This window comes from Scardinius erythrophthalmus, assembly GCF_964197995.2.
Source record: "Scardinius erythrophthalmus genome assembly, chromosome: 25".
Classification (NCBI taxonomy): Eukaryota; Metazoa; Chordata; class Actinopteri; order Cypriniformes; family Leuciscidae; genus Scardinius; species Scardinius erythrophthalmus.
In genome coordinates this window covers 20,319,764-20,338,961 of record NC_138245.1, presented here as the reverse complement: position 1 = coordinate 20,338,961, position 19,198 = coordinate 20,319,764, and the positions used below count along the sequence as shown (strand labels likewise).

The following is a 19,198-nucleotide window of genomic DNA, read 5'->3' as shown; positions in this document are numbered from 1 at the left end:
AGGACCAGTGTTGTGTGTAACGCGTTACAAAGTAACGCGTTACAGTAACGTAACTACTTTTTCGGGTAAAAAGTAGTGTAACGCGTTACTACTAAAAATTTGGTAACGAAACGTAGTTCCTTTTTCAATTCGGCGCAACGTTACTTTTCCCATGGATATATTTGACAGCGACACTGCCTCAGCTGCGCGCTTGAGAGAAGAGAACGGTTGAGATCTGAAGAGAACGATTTAGTTTCATATTTATGTTTAAATTAAATTAAATAACAATTTTGTGTGGAGACATGATTTATTAAGTTTGTTTTTGTAGAAAACCTGTATTTAAAGTGAATTTCGTTTTGTATTAATTGTATCTTATTTTTAATCAATGTTTTATCAATCAATTGCCTGAATTTAATAAGAAGTAAATTAAAGAAAACTATTTAGTTTCATATTTATGTTTAAATAAAATAAATAAATAAATAATTTAATCTATGTTGATTATATGAAAAGTGAAAAGCATGAGTAAGATCATAATTTTGTGCAATATATCGGGAGACAAATGGAGTGGGCAGACATGATTTAGACCACTTTATTAAGTTTGTTTTTGTAGAAAGACTTTCTTTAAAACGAATTTCGTTGTGTATTAATTGTATCTTAATTTTAATCAATGTTTTACCAACCAATTAATTGCCTGAATTTAATTAATAAGTTAATATGGCATGCAAAATAATCATGACGGCACCAGCGCGTGAACTGGAGCTCGTCTCCATACTGTAAATGAACCGAAACTCAGATAAGCTATACTTGTCTCAAAGACCTGAGAAATATATAGAAAGCTTGAATATGTGTACTTTTAAACAAAATATATTTTTTTCTCTCAAAATCTCTTTTTTTTTCTCCTACTCCCTTAGAGTGAGTCGTATGTCTGAAAACTAAGCTTATGTCTTCTATATCATTTTGTCCTATGCTATCAAGACGCGATTCGCACCGGTGTTAGAGAGCAGGAGCGCTTTATTGGCTGTTGCCGAAATTTAAAGTTCGGTGGATAGGGGGAGCGGAGCGGAGAGAAGTGGCGCGGGCGCGCTGCTCATTCGCGGAGTGTCGCACTCTACCCCATGATGCAGAGCCGGCTGAGAATAAAAGTTGCCGCACACAGCAGCGCCAATGAGAAGGACTTTTTTTCTTTCGAAATTGATACTATTTTTTATAATAAAGAGCAAAAAATAATTACCTGTTATGTCCTCCATTGTATAACTTTATGTCTACATATTTAGGAACAGATATTGGGTTCTGCCCAAAGTCAAGCAACATAAAAGTAACGTAATAGTAACGAGTAACGTAAAAAGTTACTTTCCAAATGGGGTAACTAAGTAAAGTAACGGATTACTTTTTTTAAAAGTAACGAGTAACGAGCAAACACTACTTTTTAAAAGTAACTTCCCCAACACTGATTAGGACTGAAAGAACTTTCAAGATTAAAACATTTAGATAAAACATTTCAAAGTAGCTTACCACTCTTTCTGCTTGCATCTGACCCCGTCTAAACTCAACATTTATTAAAACCCCAGAGCAACTATAGCACAACTGACAAATCATAATGTGTAACTTTGATGACGTACATCAGGCGGTTTAGCTGTCAGCGAAGCTCTGTGGTCTCAGTACCCCACTGATTCTTCACCACAGAGAGAAATATCAGTCTCAGAAGAGACCGGACAGACTTTCTGTCTTCACCTTTGAAGCGTCAGGCGGCTGTGAGACATGGCTGGACACTGACTAACATCAGCTCTCATCAGAGTTTTTAAAGGAGAATTACACAATTAAATCCAGCCTTACTTGCTACAACATTATGTTCATTCTTTGATAATGAGCAGATTGATCAACTGTCGTCTTTAAAGTGGTCGACTTTTGCAGAACAGAGTTATTGGTGATTTTATTGCCCTCATATACTGTAGATATCATAAAGAGCCCATGTTTGCAGTTTACAGAGTGGACAGTTAGCCTGATGTCATGTGAAATATGGTTCACTGACAAAATAATCAATAAACACAAATGTGCTCACTAAAGCATCATAAACATGGATGAGTTCAAGACTAAGTGTTCAGTATAAGTAAGTGTTAGGTCTGATTCACAACACGTATGTAAGCAGATGGCCATGTCAACAGATTTGTATTGCATAAATGTGCAAAAGTCAACACAAAATATAAATATATCCTTAGAATATATGTAATGTATCCACAGAATGTGTATGTAAAGTATATACATCAAAAATATTTATAAAAAAATAATGAATTATGGGTAACTGATTTATTTATTTTCATGTTTGTTCTTGTTAGTGTTCTATTTATTAACACTAATATCAATGAAATTGCTCTTGTTGGTGATTTAAGTAAGTAAATAAATAAATCAATTTAAATTATTTTGGGAGCTAAAAAATACAACACTAACAATAAATTAATAAATACATATAAACAAACAAACCAAAAATATTTATTTATTTATTGGTCATAATTGTAGAAATTTGCGATATGCGGTTACATTTTGAATATGTTTCACACAGTTTTATTTTAGTTTTTATTAATATTTATTTAGCATTTAATATTTTTAGTTTATATGTTCATTTTAGTTAAATTTTTAGTCATTTTATTATGTGCTTTTGGCATTTAAACAAAATATTGCTTTTTAGGTTTAATTTTATATTTTTATTTCAGTTTTAGTTTATTTTTAGTTTAATTTATTTCCAGTTAATACTTTTAGTGCTTCAACTTCAACTTATTTCATTTTATTGCCAAGGCAACATTTCTAATTTTCGTTTTATTGTTTCCCCCAACTAATATTTAGCCTATATTTTATTTTATTCCAGCTTTAATTCAGTTAACAGAAATGTTTTTCATAGTTTTAGTATAATAATCATGTGTATTTTACATTTTGAACATTTTTGATATTGGGGTCATGGGTATTTAGGAGCTTCTTGTTGCTTAAAATATTTAGTCTGGTGAAGAGCCTCTTGCTCAAAGCTTCACTTGTCTGTTTGGGGTGCGAATTAAATTGAATAACTTTCAATTCCATAATTAAACTCTCTAAAATATTGCACTCTATGCCACAACAAGACCGTTTGGCAAAATGAATCAATCAGGATTTTGGCCATGGTTTCTGAAGTCTAGCTCTCTGATGGAGGGAAAACTAAATTAAGGAGTGACTTGAAATACAGGGCACTCTGAAAGATTAAACCTGACTGGACCATCAGAAAATGTGATGACTGGCACGAGTTTCGCATATCTGCCCGAGTGCTCGTGTTTATCCAAATCATCTCACGGATCTTCATAATCTTTTGATATCTTTGACAGGGCTCTAGGACTGAAGATTATGAGCTTCTTTATGGGGTTTCTGAAGCCATAAATTGGGCTATATTGATTCTAAAGGGAAGCGCAGGCTCGACTGACATGCAAAACTGCATAAACTTGTTTACAGTTTAGTTTAGCTAACATTTAATTACTTGTTAATTCAATTTGATTTAATTAAAACCATTTTCAGGTTAATGTTGCGCCACGCTTTCACGAGTCATTCGACTGCACTTTGTCAATGCACTTACATTAAGAGAGTAAGCTAACCCCATTTATTTAAAGAAGTAATTACAGAATCTGGTACTGAAAGGTGGCTTGAAGCTCTGGACATTGATATTTTAGCTAATGGTGTCTGTGAGAGATATATGTGACAGGTGTTTAAAAGGCCTGGCTTTTCACTCAGACGGCGGAAGGCAAAGGACATTAATATTTACCAGTCTCGCGGGGGTCAAGGCAAAATGTATTCATCTCTCCTAAATAAAATATATCTGAGGTGCACTCTTTCCTGGCTCCACAACAGATTTATCGTCACAGGCCTGTTATTAATTTCACCAGTCTTTGTGTGTGTGTGTGTGTGTGTGTGTGCGTGCGCTCCTCCTGCCATCTGAGTAAAAGAGAGAAGTCGGGTCGGCTACATTAAGTTGTTGAAGTCATTGTGGTCATCCGGATATGAGCAAAATCAATGGGGAGAGCAGTGGCTCAGTGAAATGTAGTGTGTAACCAGGGGCCGTTTACTGGAGAGAATGATGAATAGAGATCTGTATTGTTTTTAGCCTATCATGAAAATGAAAGACTTTAAATGTGAAGCTCACTTTAGGTAACTTCATTAGAATAGATTACTCGAGGTGTTTTGTTTCCATCTTGTAGGCCTACTTTATACAGTTTTACATTATATTTTGACGTGATTGAAGTGATCTTCTGAGGATTTATAAAATTTATATAGTGTGTAATTTCCATATTAAAAGTCTCACTTTTATATATAGGGGTCTCATATGCTCACCAAGGTTGCATTTATTGCTGAAATTGTGTTTGAAATATAAAATATATATTTTATAAATAAATTATATTATATTATTATATTTATATATTTTATATTTATGTGTGTGTCTGTGTGTGTAAATATAAATATACACACATATATATTATATGAATCGATTAATCACTATTAATCGATTTGACAGCACTATATATATATATATATAAATAGCAGTAATTATAATTTATTGAGGGAAAACTCTGTTAATAGTGAATATGTGTTCCCTAATCTAAAATATTATATTACCATTTACATATATATATATTACTGCTGTCAAATCGATTAATCACGATTAATCAAATCTAACATAAAAAGTTTTTGTTTATATAATATATGAGCGTATATATATTATATTTATGTATATTATATATATGTGTGTGTCTGTGTATACACATACACACGCACACACACACATACATATGTGTGTGTGTGTGTGCGTGTGTATGTATATGTATATATGGGTTCCCTAATCAAAAATATTATCATTTTCATATAGGCCTATTTGTGCTGTCAAATTGCTTAACCGCGATTAATTGCACATATATATGTATATATATATACATATATATATATGTATATATATATATATATATACATACACACCTTTATGTTAGATGCGATTAATCGCGGTTAATTGGATTGACAGCACTAATATATATATATGATATATATTATGAGTTTATTTGAATGCAATTACATTTTAACATTTTACATCAGTTCTAATTGTACAATTTTGTACTAATTTACAGTTTTGTAAGTCTGCATCCTATTTGCTACGTTAAGTCAAGTAAAAACTGGAATTTAAAAAGTATTGTCAAATTCAAACAGTGAAAAGTTTCCACTTCCACTTTCCTTTTATAAAATCTAATCTAAAGATTAAGTGATTCTAATGAATCAGTGGGAATGTATAAAGTTTAGTAGGTGTTACTTCAGTAATCAGAGGCAAGGACAGATCAGAAGGTTGAGAAAATGACACAGCTTTACTATAAAGAAAGGCGTCTCGAGCAGATTAAGTTGCAGCATCTCGTCATACACGCATACATGGTGAACAATAATGACTGACCATTCCTATGGCCAGATTCACAGAACAAAAACACTGTTAACCTGCATGATAAGCAATTTAAAAAAGATGATCCGATGCACAAACGTCTAAAAATACAATAATAATCGTATGTATGGGTTTGCTGTATTTAAAAATCAAGTGTGTCATGGGAACAGCTGTGGCAATTATTGTCCTCTTTGTTTTATGGATACTAGATTAAGCATGTTACCAGTTAATAACTACACAAATGATCTGACATAGGGAGAAAGACAGAATAAGCAATATACCAACAAATATATAATTGTATATATTTTATGAACATCACCAGTCCCCTACAACTCATGGACATGGGGAACAATCTGCAAAGACGATAAAAGTGTCGGCAGACGTTCAAGGCAAGGTTGGACAAAACAGGTTCAAGCTGACTTTGAATTGCCTTGATGTTAAACTGTGTCTAGTGAACACACACCGCAACGTGTCGTCTAAAGAGTTATCTATGCATGGAAGTCACTACTTGCCGGGACAAAAGCTGGTAGACTAGACCTACTGTGCAGAAAACAACTGCGAAAGACAAACCAGGAGAGTATTGCTTTGAGGTATACTGAGAGAATCCAATTCATTTCATTAACACGTGTTTCTTTGCTGCGAAGGCATCGTATAGGACTTTACGTCCCGATCAGGACGTCACGACCTGATATTCAGCCCTGGGCCGAGTCACAGGTGAAAGGCATTATGGGAGCCTGTGGTGCAGTAATACATGAACAAGAAATGACAAACCATTTTCTCTTGCATAACACAATTCAAATGATGTTTACAAAAAAGGTATCGTCCTCAGTGCAGAATGCTACAATGGTACAACTCTACAGCATTTGCTATTTACATCGTTATTAACGGTGTCAGCCAGGCAAATTTGAGACCTAAATGCAATTAAAATCTTAATCGAATACCCAAGGCCACTGGCTGAACCCAATCCAAATCTGTGCATGGAGTCTTCCATTTTGGGATGCACCAAAAAGCTTATTTTTTATTATTATGAATCATTTACTTACTGTAACACGGTAAACCTGCTCAAAAAAAGTGATATTTACATGATGATCAAGGCCTTTTTTGAGAAAAATAAATACACAATATTTCCATTTTATGTTATGTAGAAATAACATAAAATAAAATCGAATATATTAACACAATAGCAGTGAAATGACATTAATACTAAAAAGAGCAGCACAATTAACAAATAAGACATACTCCCTTTAATGGTGACACCACATTTCATTATTTTACATCGCCACAAACATGATCCTTGATCTCTGAAGTATGTTTTCATCCTACATTACACAATGTGCTTAAAATCACAGCTCAGACTCCAAATAGCTGTTGTGCAGTCAGCAATAAATTATTCATATATTAGTCCCTATTATTATTTTTTTGAATAAATAAAATCAAGATAAATATGTCGAGGGGTCCAAAAGTTTGAGATCACTATAGTGGAAATGCATTAGCGCTATTTTGATATTATCAGCAAAACATTTTAAGTTTTAGAATATCTTAATATTTGGTTTGTTTTTGTTTTTGCTTTTTCAGCATGATCTGAGATTCTCCAAAGAGATGCTCTGAATCCGGAAGCGGATCTTCCTTCTGTTAAAGAGTCACAAGAGACTCACTCAACATTTCAAATTGATTAATGTTTGCTTAATTAAATCTTAAAGTCGGCATGAAAGTTGCGATCGTTAAAAGTTTGGAAACATTACTATTTTTAATGTTTTTGAAAGAAGTATCTTATGCTCATCAAACCTGCATTTATTTGATCAAAAATACAGAAAAAAACAGTAATATTGTGAAATATTATTGCAATTTAAAATAATGGTTTTCCATTTTAATATACTTTATTTCTGTGATGCAAAGCTGAATTTTCAACAGTTTTACTCTAGTCTTCAGTGTCACATGATCATCCAGAAATCATTCTAATATGATGATTTATTATCATTGCTGTATCATCAACAGTTGTGCTATATAATATTTTTGTACTGCGATACTTTTTTCAGGACTCTTTGATGAATAAAAAGTAAAATAAAAAGCTGTATTTATTTAAAATAGAAATATTTTGTAACAATATACTGTTCAAATATTTTTTTTCCTTCTTTTTTTGGAAATTAATTAATACTTTCATTCAGCAAGGATGTGTTAAATATTTATATTGTTAGAAAATATTTCTGTTTTGAATAAATGCTGTTCTTTTTAACATTTTTTATTAATCAACGAATCCTGAAAAAAGTATCACAGGTTGCAAAAAAGAAGCACAATTGATAATAACTGAGTATGAAATCAATATTAGAATGATTTCTGAAGGATCATGTGACACTGAAGACTGGAGTAATGATGCTGAAAATTCAGCTTTTCATCACAGAAATAAATTATATTTTAAAGTATATTAAAATACAAAACCATTTTTTTAAATTGTAATAATATTTCACAATATTTCTGTATTTTTTATCAAATAAAGCTTGATGAGCATAAGAGACTTCTTTCAAAAACATTGAAAATAGTAATGTTTCCAAACTTTTGAATGGTACTGTATATCCGACTGAAACGGCGTCTCAAAAGAAAAAAAAAAAGAAAAGGTAGAGCAAGGCACATGACTTAAAAAATTGTGCACAGATAAATCATTTATAATAAACACTGCTATATTCCATAAAAATATGAATTTTGATTTCATGTTGACTATAACTACATCAATTTTAAGTTTACATTTTTCAAAATCTTAAAATGTTGTTCATTTCCAGGTGATTTTCGATGTGGCCTCAGACTTTTGAACCCTACTGTAAGTACATAATAGTGCAGAAGATAAATGAATGGTAGTAGTGTGAGAGCACAGATAGAGAAAGAAACTATCCACTGCGAGTGGCACTAGAATTACAGTGGCATGTCTTCAGGGCAGTGTCTCAGCCGCGAACGAACACTGGATCAACCCCAAACAATATGTACACTTCTCTTTACTGTACTCACTGTGTCTATGTTGAGCTATTCATTTCGAGAAATCCTCAACTGACAAGCCACTGATGTATTGATGCACCCCAAATTTCTTTTAGACTCCTTGAATAAACTTATTCAGGCACCAGACTCATCACCAAGCTTATTAAAAAAAGAATGAAAAACAAATGTGATCAATTTCATCATCATTATTCTCTTTTGAGGACTATATAAAGCAAGTCTTATATAAAAAAAATGAATATATCATTGTGTATTTAACTCTTCGTATTACAACCTCTCCATTGTCCTTTGCGCTAAAATACTACCATGCTTCAAAATAATGTTTTTTCTTCATTTACATGTGATGCCATCTAACCTCTGCCTATAAATATTGGTGGCATTTTATAGTTGCAGCCAGTGAAAATATATTAACCGAGCAACAGCAAATGAAAGCATGATCAGTCCATTGGCGTATATAAGAATATAGCCAGGACTAGATGTTTTTTTCTTTGCAAAAATCCACATAAAAAAAGGAAACATGAGATTCTAACGTCCAATATTAACCCCAAAAGCACGATAATGATAATACATAGTGCATAGTTTTATAAAGCACAGTGAACCGTGCCAGCACTGTATACAGATTTCATGTTTTTGGACGCATCTGTCTGCGGTGAAAAAAAAAAAAAAGGATCATTCACTGCAGAAATATCAATATGATAAACGTATTTGCCGACGTTCTGCAGTTGAGTCGACACACAGTTGATATGTCACAGGTCTGGTGCTTGTATCTCCGTTTCTTTGATGCTAGCTACAATAGGAGGAGGAAGGGGCAGATTAAAGATTTCCAAAATAAAAAAAGAAGAGCATAAGCCACACGAAAAGCTTGAAAGTCCGCCCCGTCGCCCTAAAGGCACACTAAAGTCTGTGTGGAGCATGGGGACACCAACAAAGGTTTCCGAACACCGGCTGGCTCCCCATCCCTTGCTCAGAAGGATCATGCACTCCAGTGCGTTGAATGTGAATACTCGTAATTCTCTCTCTCTCTCTCTCTCTCTATATATATATATTTATTTTTATGCGTGTAGTGGCACCCTCCAACCTGCTGGGGGCGCCGTGACCCTTTCGGAGTGCTATGCCAGAGAGTAGATGGCATTAACGGGTGACGTGGCTTCTGAACTCTCGTTTCCTTCAGTCTCCTCTTTGTCCTTCTTAACTGTGTACTGACCAATGAAGGAGCCGTCCTCGTTGAACTGGCCGTCCCCTCCTTCACCATAGTCCACAAGACTGTCATCGCTCTCTTTTACGTTCCCGTCCAGGGATGTTTGGCTGCCCTGCAATGGCTTGTTGTCTTCGTCGCTGCTGTAGGAAGAAAGAAAAAAAGAGTTAGAACATAACAAGGGATGACGGTTCGGCTGGTTAGCATAGACCGGTTAGCCCTGGTGGTAGATGTCAAAACTACACCTTGACTTGGCAGCAAAAACATGTTTTTCAATAGGCAACTTTTCAAAAGTAGGCCTGTATTATGATAAAATGAAAACCAACCAACTCAAAAATCCTTTTTATTTAGAGATGCACCGATGCATGGGCCAATTTGTTTTAGCAATTTACAACCATCAGCGTATCGGCTATAGCATGAAAAAGGCCGATTTAACAAACCGATGTTTTATTTAACAACTGCGTGAAGGCACTGAGCTGTATAATGTCCGTTGGATAATCCAACGTTTTTCTCTTGGTAAAATAATTAAATACATTTGTACAAAATACAGCAGGGCTCATCAACAAGGACCTTTGAACTAGGGACAATTGAACTGTGCAACACTGTCACTGTCCCGATCGGGCCTGCATCTTCGTGAAAGTTTATCATTTGCATGTGGTTTTAAGCCTAGCCTAAATATTCAACCGCAAGAAGACACAAAAGAGAACTCAATTGTACTCAATGTGTGAGAAGTTCACACACATCCACACGAGCGCGCACCGCGCCCGGAAATCAGACAGCGCGCGAATACTTAACGGAGTTGTCTTTCGCGTCTTCTAATTAACACAAAATTATATCAAAACCATCTTGGACAGTATCCTTGCAAATATAGTCGGATATGTCTTGAATGAATGTAAACAGCTGAGAAATAAAACACTTGTGTAACAGTCTAATTGGATCCGTGCAGCTCTTAAAGTGACAACAGCCTAATATTCCTGCTGCTCTGCTGTCTGCATTTTAATGTAAATCAAACAACAAAAAGACAAAAAATAGTAAAATTATAAATGTCTTTACTATTCCTTTTGATCAATTTGATGTGTCCTTGATGAGTAAAGTTACTTATTTTTACTGACCCCAAACTTCTGATCAGTAGTATATCTCTCTCTCTATATTATAAATACATAAATATTTACACATATTTATATATTATATTCATCCCATCACATGGCATTTACTGCGCAGATGATTGGCTCAACAATGACTGCAGATCTGATCAAAATAAAAATCATTGCTGTAAACGCTGTCAATAACTCAGGAGTTGTGAAATTCCCTCAAGGTTTTTGATGCTTTTGGCCATCTGAATAAAGAAGAAATGCAGCAAGGAATATTAAAACCTCAAAATCCTGTTTCCCAGATATGTGGCAACTAAATCTGACTGCTTGACTATTAGAATATAGGGATGCACGATATAACGGTCACCATTTCAGTCTCGGCCGATACATGCTCTTTTTTGATGTTATCGTTATCTGCCTGATAAGAAAATTTGGCCAATATATTAAAGCCGATAAATAATGTATTTTTCCTTCAGCTGAGACACTTCAGATGTGCACTGTTCGCCATGATGGCATATAGGCTACATAAAATTGTAATGAGAACATTATATAATGGTGAGACTTTTGTTTTTGTAATCAGGCTCTCAGAAATTATATAAAAATTTGGATTTAGATTTTAGAGGCCAATATATCGGTTATCGGCTTTCAAATATAAAGAATTATCGGTTATCTGTATCAGCCAAATTTTTCATATCGGTGCATCCCTATTAAAATATTTTATGGTTTGACTTTTTCTTCCATGTAAATAATGATTAAACTAGATCATCCTGAGAAAAACATTTAGCATCTCACTTATGAGAAACCTCAAGGAGAAAAGAAAACACTCAAGGTAAAAGAACCATTTATGTATTACTATAGACAAACTCTCAGCTCTCTGTATTCTATAAATGATGTCATGGCTACAAATGATTCATTGCACTACATTATCACAGATCTTTTATCCCCTGTCCAGTGCATGCCTAAACACATGCGACTCATATATTAAAACAGACCTCTGCTGGGGGGTAATAGTGTCATGCATTAAGAGCTGAGACCTACATCAACCGAGATGCACCAGGAAAACAGAAAACAACAAAGAAACACCAATCAGATCTTAAAAACCATTAACTTAGCACAGAGGTCCATCTTTAATTTCATGTAATATCCATGGACCTTGTTGTAAACTGTTTTACAGATGGGCTGTTAAATCGAAATATTGTAAATAAACTACTTTGTCCAAACACAAAACATGGTTTACAACTAGGCTCCATGATACTATCCATTTTCATAGGTCATAAAAATGCTTTTACCAACAGCATATATCCTCTCTATAAAAAAGAAGCATTGATGTTTCATAAATAAGGTTTAAGTAGTATGATACTACCAGATGACACGGTTCTGTGCATGCAGCATGACAACTGGATAATCATGGTCGTTTAGTTATTTATCTTTAGGTTCAATAGGGCGCATTCAGGATATCTTGCTTTGCCCAACCAAATACACTCTCTCTGCACCAGCAAGAGTTCAGGGAATAATGAGAATGGGTTTTTGATTTAATCGATCAGCCTTCACACTCACAGTTTTACCAGCTTTTCACCTCCAAGAGTGTAAAAAGAACACATATTTCACATTGTACATCACTTTTGACAGAATATGTGAAAACTGTAATGACATACAAAATTTGGCATGATTTGAAGAATATGTAGAAAACGAATGGATGAATAAACAAATTATAGGACTATTAGTCAATGAATTACATGACATGCAGATTAATCAAATTAATAACATAATATATCTCTATATTTGTGGCTGTAAAATACTATTTTTCTGTATTTTGCAACATTTTTTAATTGCACTAAATTAACACCCAGCCCAATAAAAAGAGTTAAAAAAATTAACTACTACAGTTGTTGGGACACAAAATCATGAATCATGAATTATGACAGAATGACAGGAAAATCATTAAATAATATGAGTTAGTAAAAAAAAAAAATTATGCGTCTAATGTTTTCGTTCATGTATCAATACTAAAGGAGAAGGACATGTATTAATCGATTAAAATCAAAAACACAAGGCAAGAAATGCTTTAGTTCATGACTAAAGTCCAAATGCAGGTGAAATTAGTGCAGCTCTTTCCATACCTTTCCTTTTCAAGAGACCTTCATTGGACCAACAGGATGGAAAACACCCAAGAATAAAAAATGATTAAGAGAGAAAAAAATAATGAATAAAACAAAACATTTGTGTCATCAAAGAGGCACTTAAAAAGAAAAATAAGAGGAAAAAGAAACCGATGCAGTGAACATAATAATTATAAACAGCCTTTAGCAAATAATCTGTTGTTAGCTTTTGGTTCATTTTCTAGATGTGGCATCCCACTGAATGCAGATTACTGACAAAACCCAAGGGCTCTGATCTCCAGCAGACTCTCCTCTCAGACTGTGGGAAATGCATTATAAATTCTGAATAGACTCAATGTTTTAAAAAAAACATACATTTTGCTAGCCTCGCATGCAAATTTACATTCAACCGAGTTCCCTCTGAACAAAGCAGAATCATTTTCATGTTTCATGCATGTTTCTGTGCAGCTGATCATGGTCACCCTGTCACTGAATACTGTGTACTGCGCTTTCCACTGAACGACATTTCAAGGGTGTTAAACATTGAAGAAAGAACCTTGGTTCCCTTCTGACAAATTAATTTAACCTTGACATCGCAGTACTGGCTTTTAAAATATTAACTTTACAATAAAAACCAATGGATCGTGATTATTATTTTTATGATAAAGAGACAAAATTATTTTAAGAGGGAGTAAAATGCTTCAGTACTTGACATTTTATTTCAGGCCAAAGCTTTTAATACATATTCCAATTCACTCTCTGAGATGAACAGCTTTATAGGAACAATTCATATTCATATGAACTGCTGTAAGTGGTGCAAGGTGACGTCCTAACCAGGCACAATGTGACAAGTTTGCTGTTCTTTAAAAGCGAAAATGCCGCAAGATATGGAAGCTAGTTTCCGGCGTGGAGTAAAAAAAACAAAAAAGGTAATTGCAACTTTTTATCTCAGAATTAAAGAAATTTTTCTTGCAATTGCGAGTTTGTATTTCACAATTTTCAGAATTGTGAGTTAATAAAACTAGTGTTTAATATTTATAAACTTGAGTTTTTCTCGCAATTCTGACTTTTGTCTCAGAACTGTGAGATATAAACTTCCAATTGTAAGTTAGAAAGTCAGAAAGTGCGGAAAAAAAGGGATAAAAGTAATTGTGAGCTGCCTTTTTTCCCTGAATTGCAAGTTTATATTTAGCAAGTCAGACTGTATAACTCACAATTGCAAGTTTATATTTCACAATTCTGAGAAAAAAGTCAGGATTGCAAGATATAAACTTGAGTTTATATATATTAAATTCTAGTTTTATAAAATTCTAGTCTTAGAAATACCTTTTTCCCAGAATTCTGAGATATAAACTCGCAATGATAAAAAGTCACTATTAACCTTAATTCCGTGGCAGAAACAAGCTTCCATAGCAAGATGCCACACAATCACAGCCAATCCCAAAACATCCTGTCACTAGCCACACCTAGCTGAAAAACTAAGCTGCTAGCAGCTGGCTTTTAGCACTAGCACAACTCGTGTTTGGTTAGGACACGATGTATTAACTTTGAAAAAAATTGCTGGATTATGTCCAAAATAGAGGGACCAAGGAGTTTAACACCTTTGAGGAGCTCAAACACTGATCAGACAGCTTTACAGACAGATTTAGTCCCTATCCTGCCATCCACATAGGCTAACTAATGACATGCTCAGGCTGAGATGATGTGCTGAAACCAAATACCTGTTCTCGTTCCTTAACAACCCAGCCGCCAATTTGAAAGAGGAGGGGGAAGAAAAGGGTTCATCATTCACACGTTAGATGGAGAGAGAAGTTAGTACTGCCGCTGTGTAAGGCTTAGCATAACTTAGATCTTAGCATTACTAAGCTAATCAGTTAGATCGCTGGTCTCTGATCTCCTTAAAAAGAATTAGCTTTGAGAAAAGGCAAACCATTTAATATCACGTAATTAGTCGTTAGTCATGAAACGAGTGGTTTTTATTAAAAAAGATGTAGTCTTAAATGTTGGAGCATGTTTTTCAATTAGTGGTTTAGAGGATTACACTGAATCACCCTATAAATCATGGTACACTTTTACAGATATGTCTGTATTCAGCTTTGGTGCAGTGTTGGAGAAGTTATGTTTAGCTTGCTAAGCTAATCAAACTACTTTTTTCGAAACGGAGCTAACAAAAGTTAAAAATCACTAACAAAAAGTAGCTAACTACAATGTTGAAGCTTTTTTTATTGTTATCCAAATGAAAATGTTAAGTTTGAAGTGTTGCTATACAGTACTTTCCAAACACTGCATAAGTAACATGACAATTATTCGCTTATCGAGCTTGAGATATTAGTTCTTCAGACATTTATTGTGTTGCCTGAAACCCTCACTGACACTTCCCTTTACTCTCTGTACCCAGGTTGTAATATCCACACCAACTTGACAGATGTAGGCTTATACAACAAAACCTTCAAAACAAACTAAGGATGACAGATAGAAAAATCTTTATTTGTTTGTTAAGGATTCACACCGCCTTAAATGCCAGCTGATCCAAACAAAAGCAATGAAGCGCCAATGTTGTTTTAGTTAACTACATCTAAACCGATTAAATAGTTAATAGTTTTCATTAAAATGCAGCTGAAATCAAATAAATATAAATTTTAAGCAATTAACTGAAATAAAATAAGTTGAAGTTCTAAAACTGAAATAAAGGTAAATAGAAATGAAAAACATAAATAAAAAATAATGTTAAATAGAAATTAAAAAAATGTTAAAAGCATAACACAATTACTAAAAATTAAAATATAAAAAGTATAATCCAATTAAAAATAATACTAACAAATACTATAATAGTTGGCCTATATAAATAATACTTAAGTACAGTTGGATGTTGGTGTTTGTTGGGGCAGTGTGTAGCACAGGCTGGGATAAGCAGGGTGTGAAGTTATGAGATCTGTGTGGTTTAGAGAGTAGAGGTAGAACTGTACAGGAAGGACTCATTTATAGTATGTTGGTGTGGATGGTGTTAAAAAGCACACTTTTCCTGAGAATCTGGTGCATTGGTTTTCAGCTGCTGGTCAGTGAACAGACACATTACACATCAGCAAGCTTATTTTCTGTTTAAGTAAAGCAAAAGCCTCATCAACAAATGTTCTGGGGGTGTTTATGTAATAATGTTATTTAGTATTTGTTGGGTTTAAGTGGTTAGTTGGTATATTTGTTTAAAATGAGAGACATTTTCCCCTCTGCAGGGTGAGAGCTATGTTCAGGACCTGCAACATGTAAAACAAAGTGTTTCATCAACAGGTTCAACATTATAAATTGCAGAACCTGAATAGACGTTTATCTTTATGGTGAAAGTGATAGAAAGTGAAAACTTACTGATAGTCAAATGATCCATCTTGGTCTTTATGGTCAACAGGATCTAAGGGGAGGTCTTTCTTCTCTCTCACTGATAAAAACAAAAACAGCAATACATAAAAACCAACAGTAGATTGATAATTTACATAGCCGGTAACACTTTACAATAAGGTTTCATTTGCTGACATTAGTTAATGTATTAACTAACAATGAGCAGTACCATTTGTTGATGTTAGTTAATAAAAATACAGTCCTTCATGTTAGTTCACATTGCATTAACTAATGTAAACAAATAGAGCTTTTATTTTAATAATGTATTAGTAAATGTTGAAATTAACATGGACTAAGATTAATAGAATTATTGTTAATTCATAGTTCATGTTAGCTAATGTAGTTGTACTAATGTTAACTAATGAAACTTTATTGTAAAGTGTTACCATGTAGCATATACTTATATTGTGGTTAAAAATAATTAATGTGAACAGAAATGCACATAGTTTACAAAAACAAGAACAATATAATTATTTGATGGTTCTATTTTGAGTTTCTGATCATCATCCAAAATAAAATAAAATAAAATAAATAAATAACCCACCCACCAACCAACCCTGGTTTAATATATTACAATGGTTTATGGAAAGTGATCACACGTGTATTGTGTATTTGCTGGATTTTACCTGGGTATTTTCCTCCACGACTCCTCTTGATGAAACAAACTATGAGCAGAATGAGAACCAATAAAGCGACGGCACACATCAGCCCAATGAACCAGCCCTGAGTAGCGATGTCTTCCTGCTCCTTGTAGGCTGTTAACAAGCAAACACACAGAGGAGGGGAGAAGAAAAAGAGGTACAGAAGAAAATGTTTAAGTTTCGTAACATTATAGCCATAAGCAAGAATGGCAGAAATCAACTCTCACAGATCATCTTACACATTAAAAACCTTGTTCTCTTCCTGTATGATTTATCGAGTCAGGAGAAAAGCTGATCACAGTAACACCAAATGGAGACCCTAATAAATCTCACTGACTTTCAGCAACATGGTAGGAGTCAGTTGACAGCCATTCTTTATCAAAAACACATTAGCGGTGAGTGGATCTGGATTTGAATTACCCATCCTGATAATAAGATCAGAGCACAGGACGCTCTCTCCATAAAGAGTTATCTGATGAAAACGGAAACCCAGTAAAGCCAGCAGCTTGGTTAAACCACATCATCAAATACTCTCCTTTTTAACCACTCTTTTTAAAATCTGCATCTTGTGAAACATTATAGAGAGTGATTATAGAGGGTGGACTAACTGCATGTATTTTTCCTGTTCTCTATCGAAAGGTTTTTCGATATACACTACTGTTCAAAAGTTTGGGGTTGGGAAGATTTCCAAGGCTGCACTTATTTGATCAAAAATACAGTAAAGATTGTATTATTCTGAAGTATTAATACAATTAAAATGATCAGTTTTCTATTTTAATATATATTAAATTTATTCTTTCTTTTTGTGATGGCAAAGCTGAATTTTCAGCATCAGAGTCACATGATCCTTCAGAATTCATTCTAATTGCTGATTTGGTGCTCAGGAAACATGTATTATAATTATCAATGTTGAAAACAGTAATGCTTAATATTTTTGTGGAAACCATAATTTTTCATGATTCTTTAAAGAATACAAAGTACAAAAGAGCAGCATTTATTTGAATTAGACATGTCTAGTAACATTTTAAATCTTTACTGTCACTTTTGATCAATTTTATTCCTCTTTCCGGAATGAAATTAAATTATCTCTCTCTCAAAAAACAAAACAAAAAAACATTCTGACCCCAAACTTTTGAACTATAGCGTACCCTATACCATCTTCTCGAACACTTCCTTTTAAAACCAAGGGAATAAATAGAGAGCGCTATATAATATAATATATAAAAAAACAACTAAAATGGCCTGATAATAGTGCCATTTTTTTGTGTGGAAAACCACAGAGGGATCTAACAGTGAGAGGAACAAACAATAAAGCTGATGGATTATTATGAGCTCAATCTTCTATATCCGGAAAAACACAGAGCAAACATCCCACCTAAAATGATATTTACACGGCTCAAGGATCCTTATCATCATGATGATCAATATCTTATTGAGCGTGATCTTACAGAAAATGCTGAGAGATTTCGTCTCGCTCACACCACCTGAGGCACATATGCATCCTGCTGGAAAAATACATTTGCTAGTGCACCAGAAGCTTCGAAAAATAATCTGCAAAGATAAACTCACAAAATAACTTGCTGAGCATTAACTATGTTGATAACATTTAGGGCTCTATCATACACCTGATGCAATGCGGTGCCAGGCGCGACGCAAGTGTTTTTTGCTAGTTTCAGCCTGACACAGTTATCATTTTCATGTTCTGCGCCACGTTGTTTAAATAGCAAATGCATTTGCGCCTATTGCGCCCATGGGCGTGCTGGTCTGAAAACGAGGTGTGTTCTGGCGCATTGTTGGCGTGTTGCTATTTTGAGGCAACTGAAATGACTGAGCCATTGACCAACTAAAACCTGTTCTAAAGTCACTGGCACAATATTTTTTTTTGTTATTAATAATAATAGAGCGCGTTAGTAATATGCGCCTATAGGCGGGTCCACAACGTGCGTACACTTTGACCCGTAGATGGTCTGCTCGCGTGCTTTAACCTCGCGCACGAGCAGATCCGTTTCTTTACTAGAGAAGTGTTCAGTTTTTTCACTTGCAAATTCCGCCATGTAAATAGCGAATCCGCCATGGCGCGAGCGCAACTGGCTTTTGAATGGAATGGGAGATGAGACTCAAGTGGTTTATTGCACGTTACACCCAAAAAACACCCATTACCCATTATTAATAAAATAGAGACGACCCTTTTAGACCATGCGCCGGGTGCGCCGACCATTTTTGTTAAACTAGCAAAAGTGGATTCTAAGTGCGTTTGCGCCATGCGATTTAGACCATGAGCTTAGATCATTAAAATAGGGCCCTTACACTTTACCCATACCCTTCTTGTGCTCTACAAGTTACCAGTTACAGTGACCCATTGGTAAACATGACAAAATACAGTTTGTTGTAGTTTT

The 19,198-nt window shown here is 34.3% G+C and overlaps 1 protein-coding gene across 3 annotated transcripts in view; it reads right to left on the bottom strand.

Annotated features, from left to right (window-relative positions):
- Positions 1 to 5,318: 5,318 nt before the first annotated feature.
- Positions 5,319 to 19,198, bottom strand: part of nfasca (neurofascin homolog (chicken) a) — a 65,758-nt gene continuing 51,878 nt past the window's right edge. For 2 of the 3 annotated variants that reach the window (XM_081358617.1, XM_081358618.1), the window contains 3 exons: positions 16,788 to 16,916; positions 16,132 to 16,201; positions 5,319 to 9,724 (listed from right to left, as the gene is read on the bottom strand). In XM_081358617.1, coding sequence (XP_081214743.1) covers positions 9,496 to 9,724; positions 16,132 to 16,201; positions 16,788 to 16,916 — 428 coding nt within the window. In that variant the 3' untranslated portion in view covers positions 5,319 to 9,495. Of the gene's footprint in view, positions 9,725 to 15,109; positions 16,023 to 16,131; positions 16,202 to 16,787; positions 16,917 to 19,198 lie in introns of those variants that run through there. The other variant, XM_081358619.1, reaches the window with a different exon arrangement.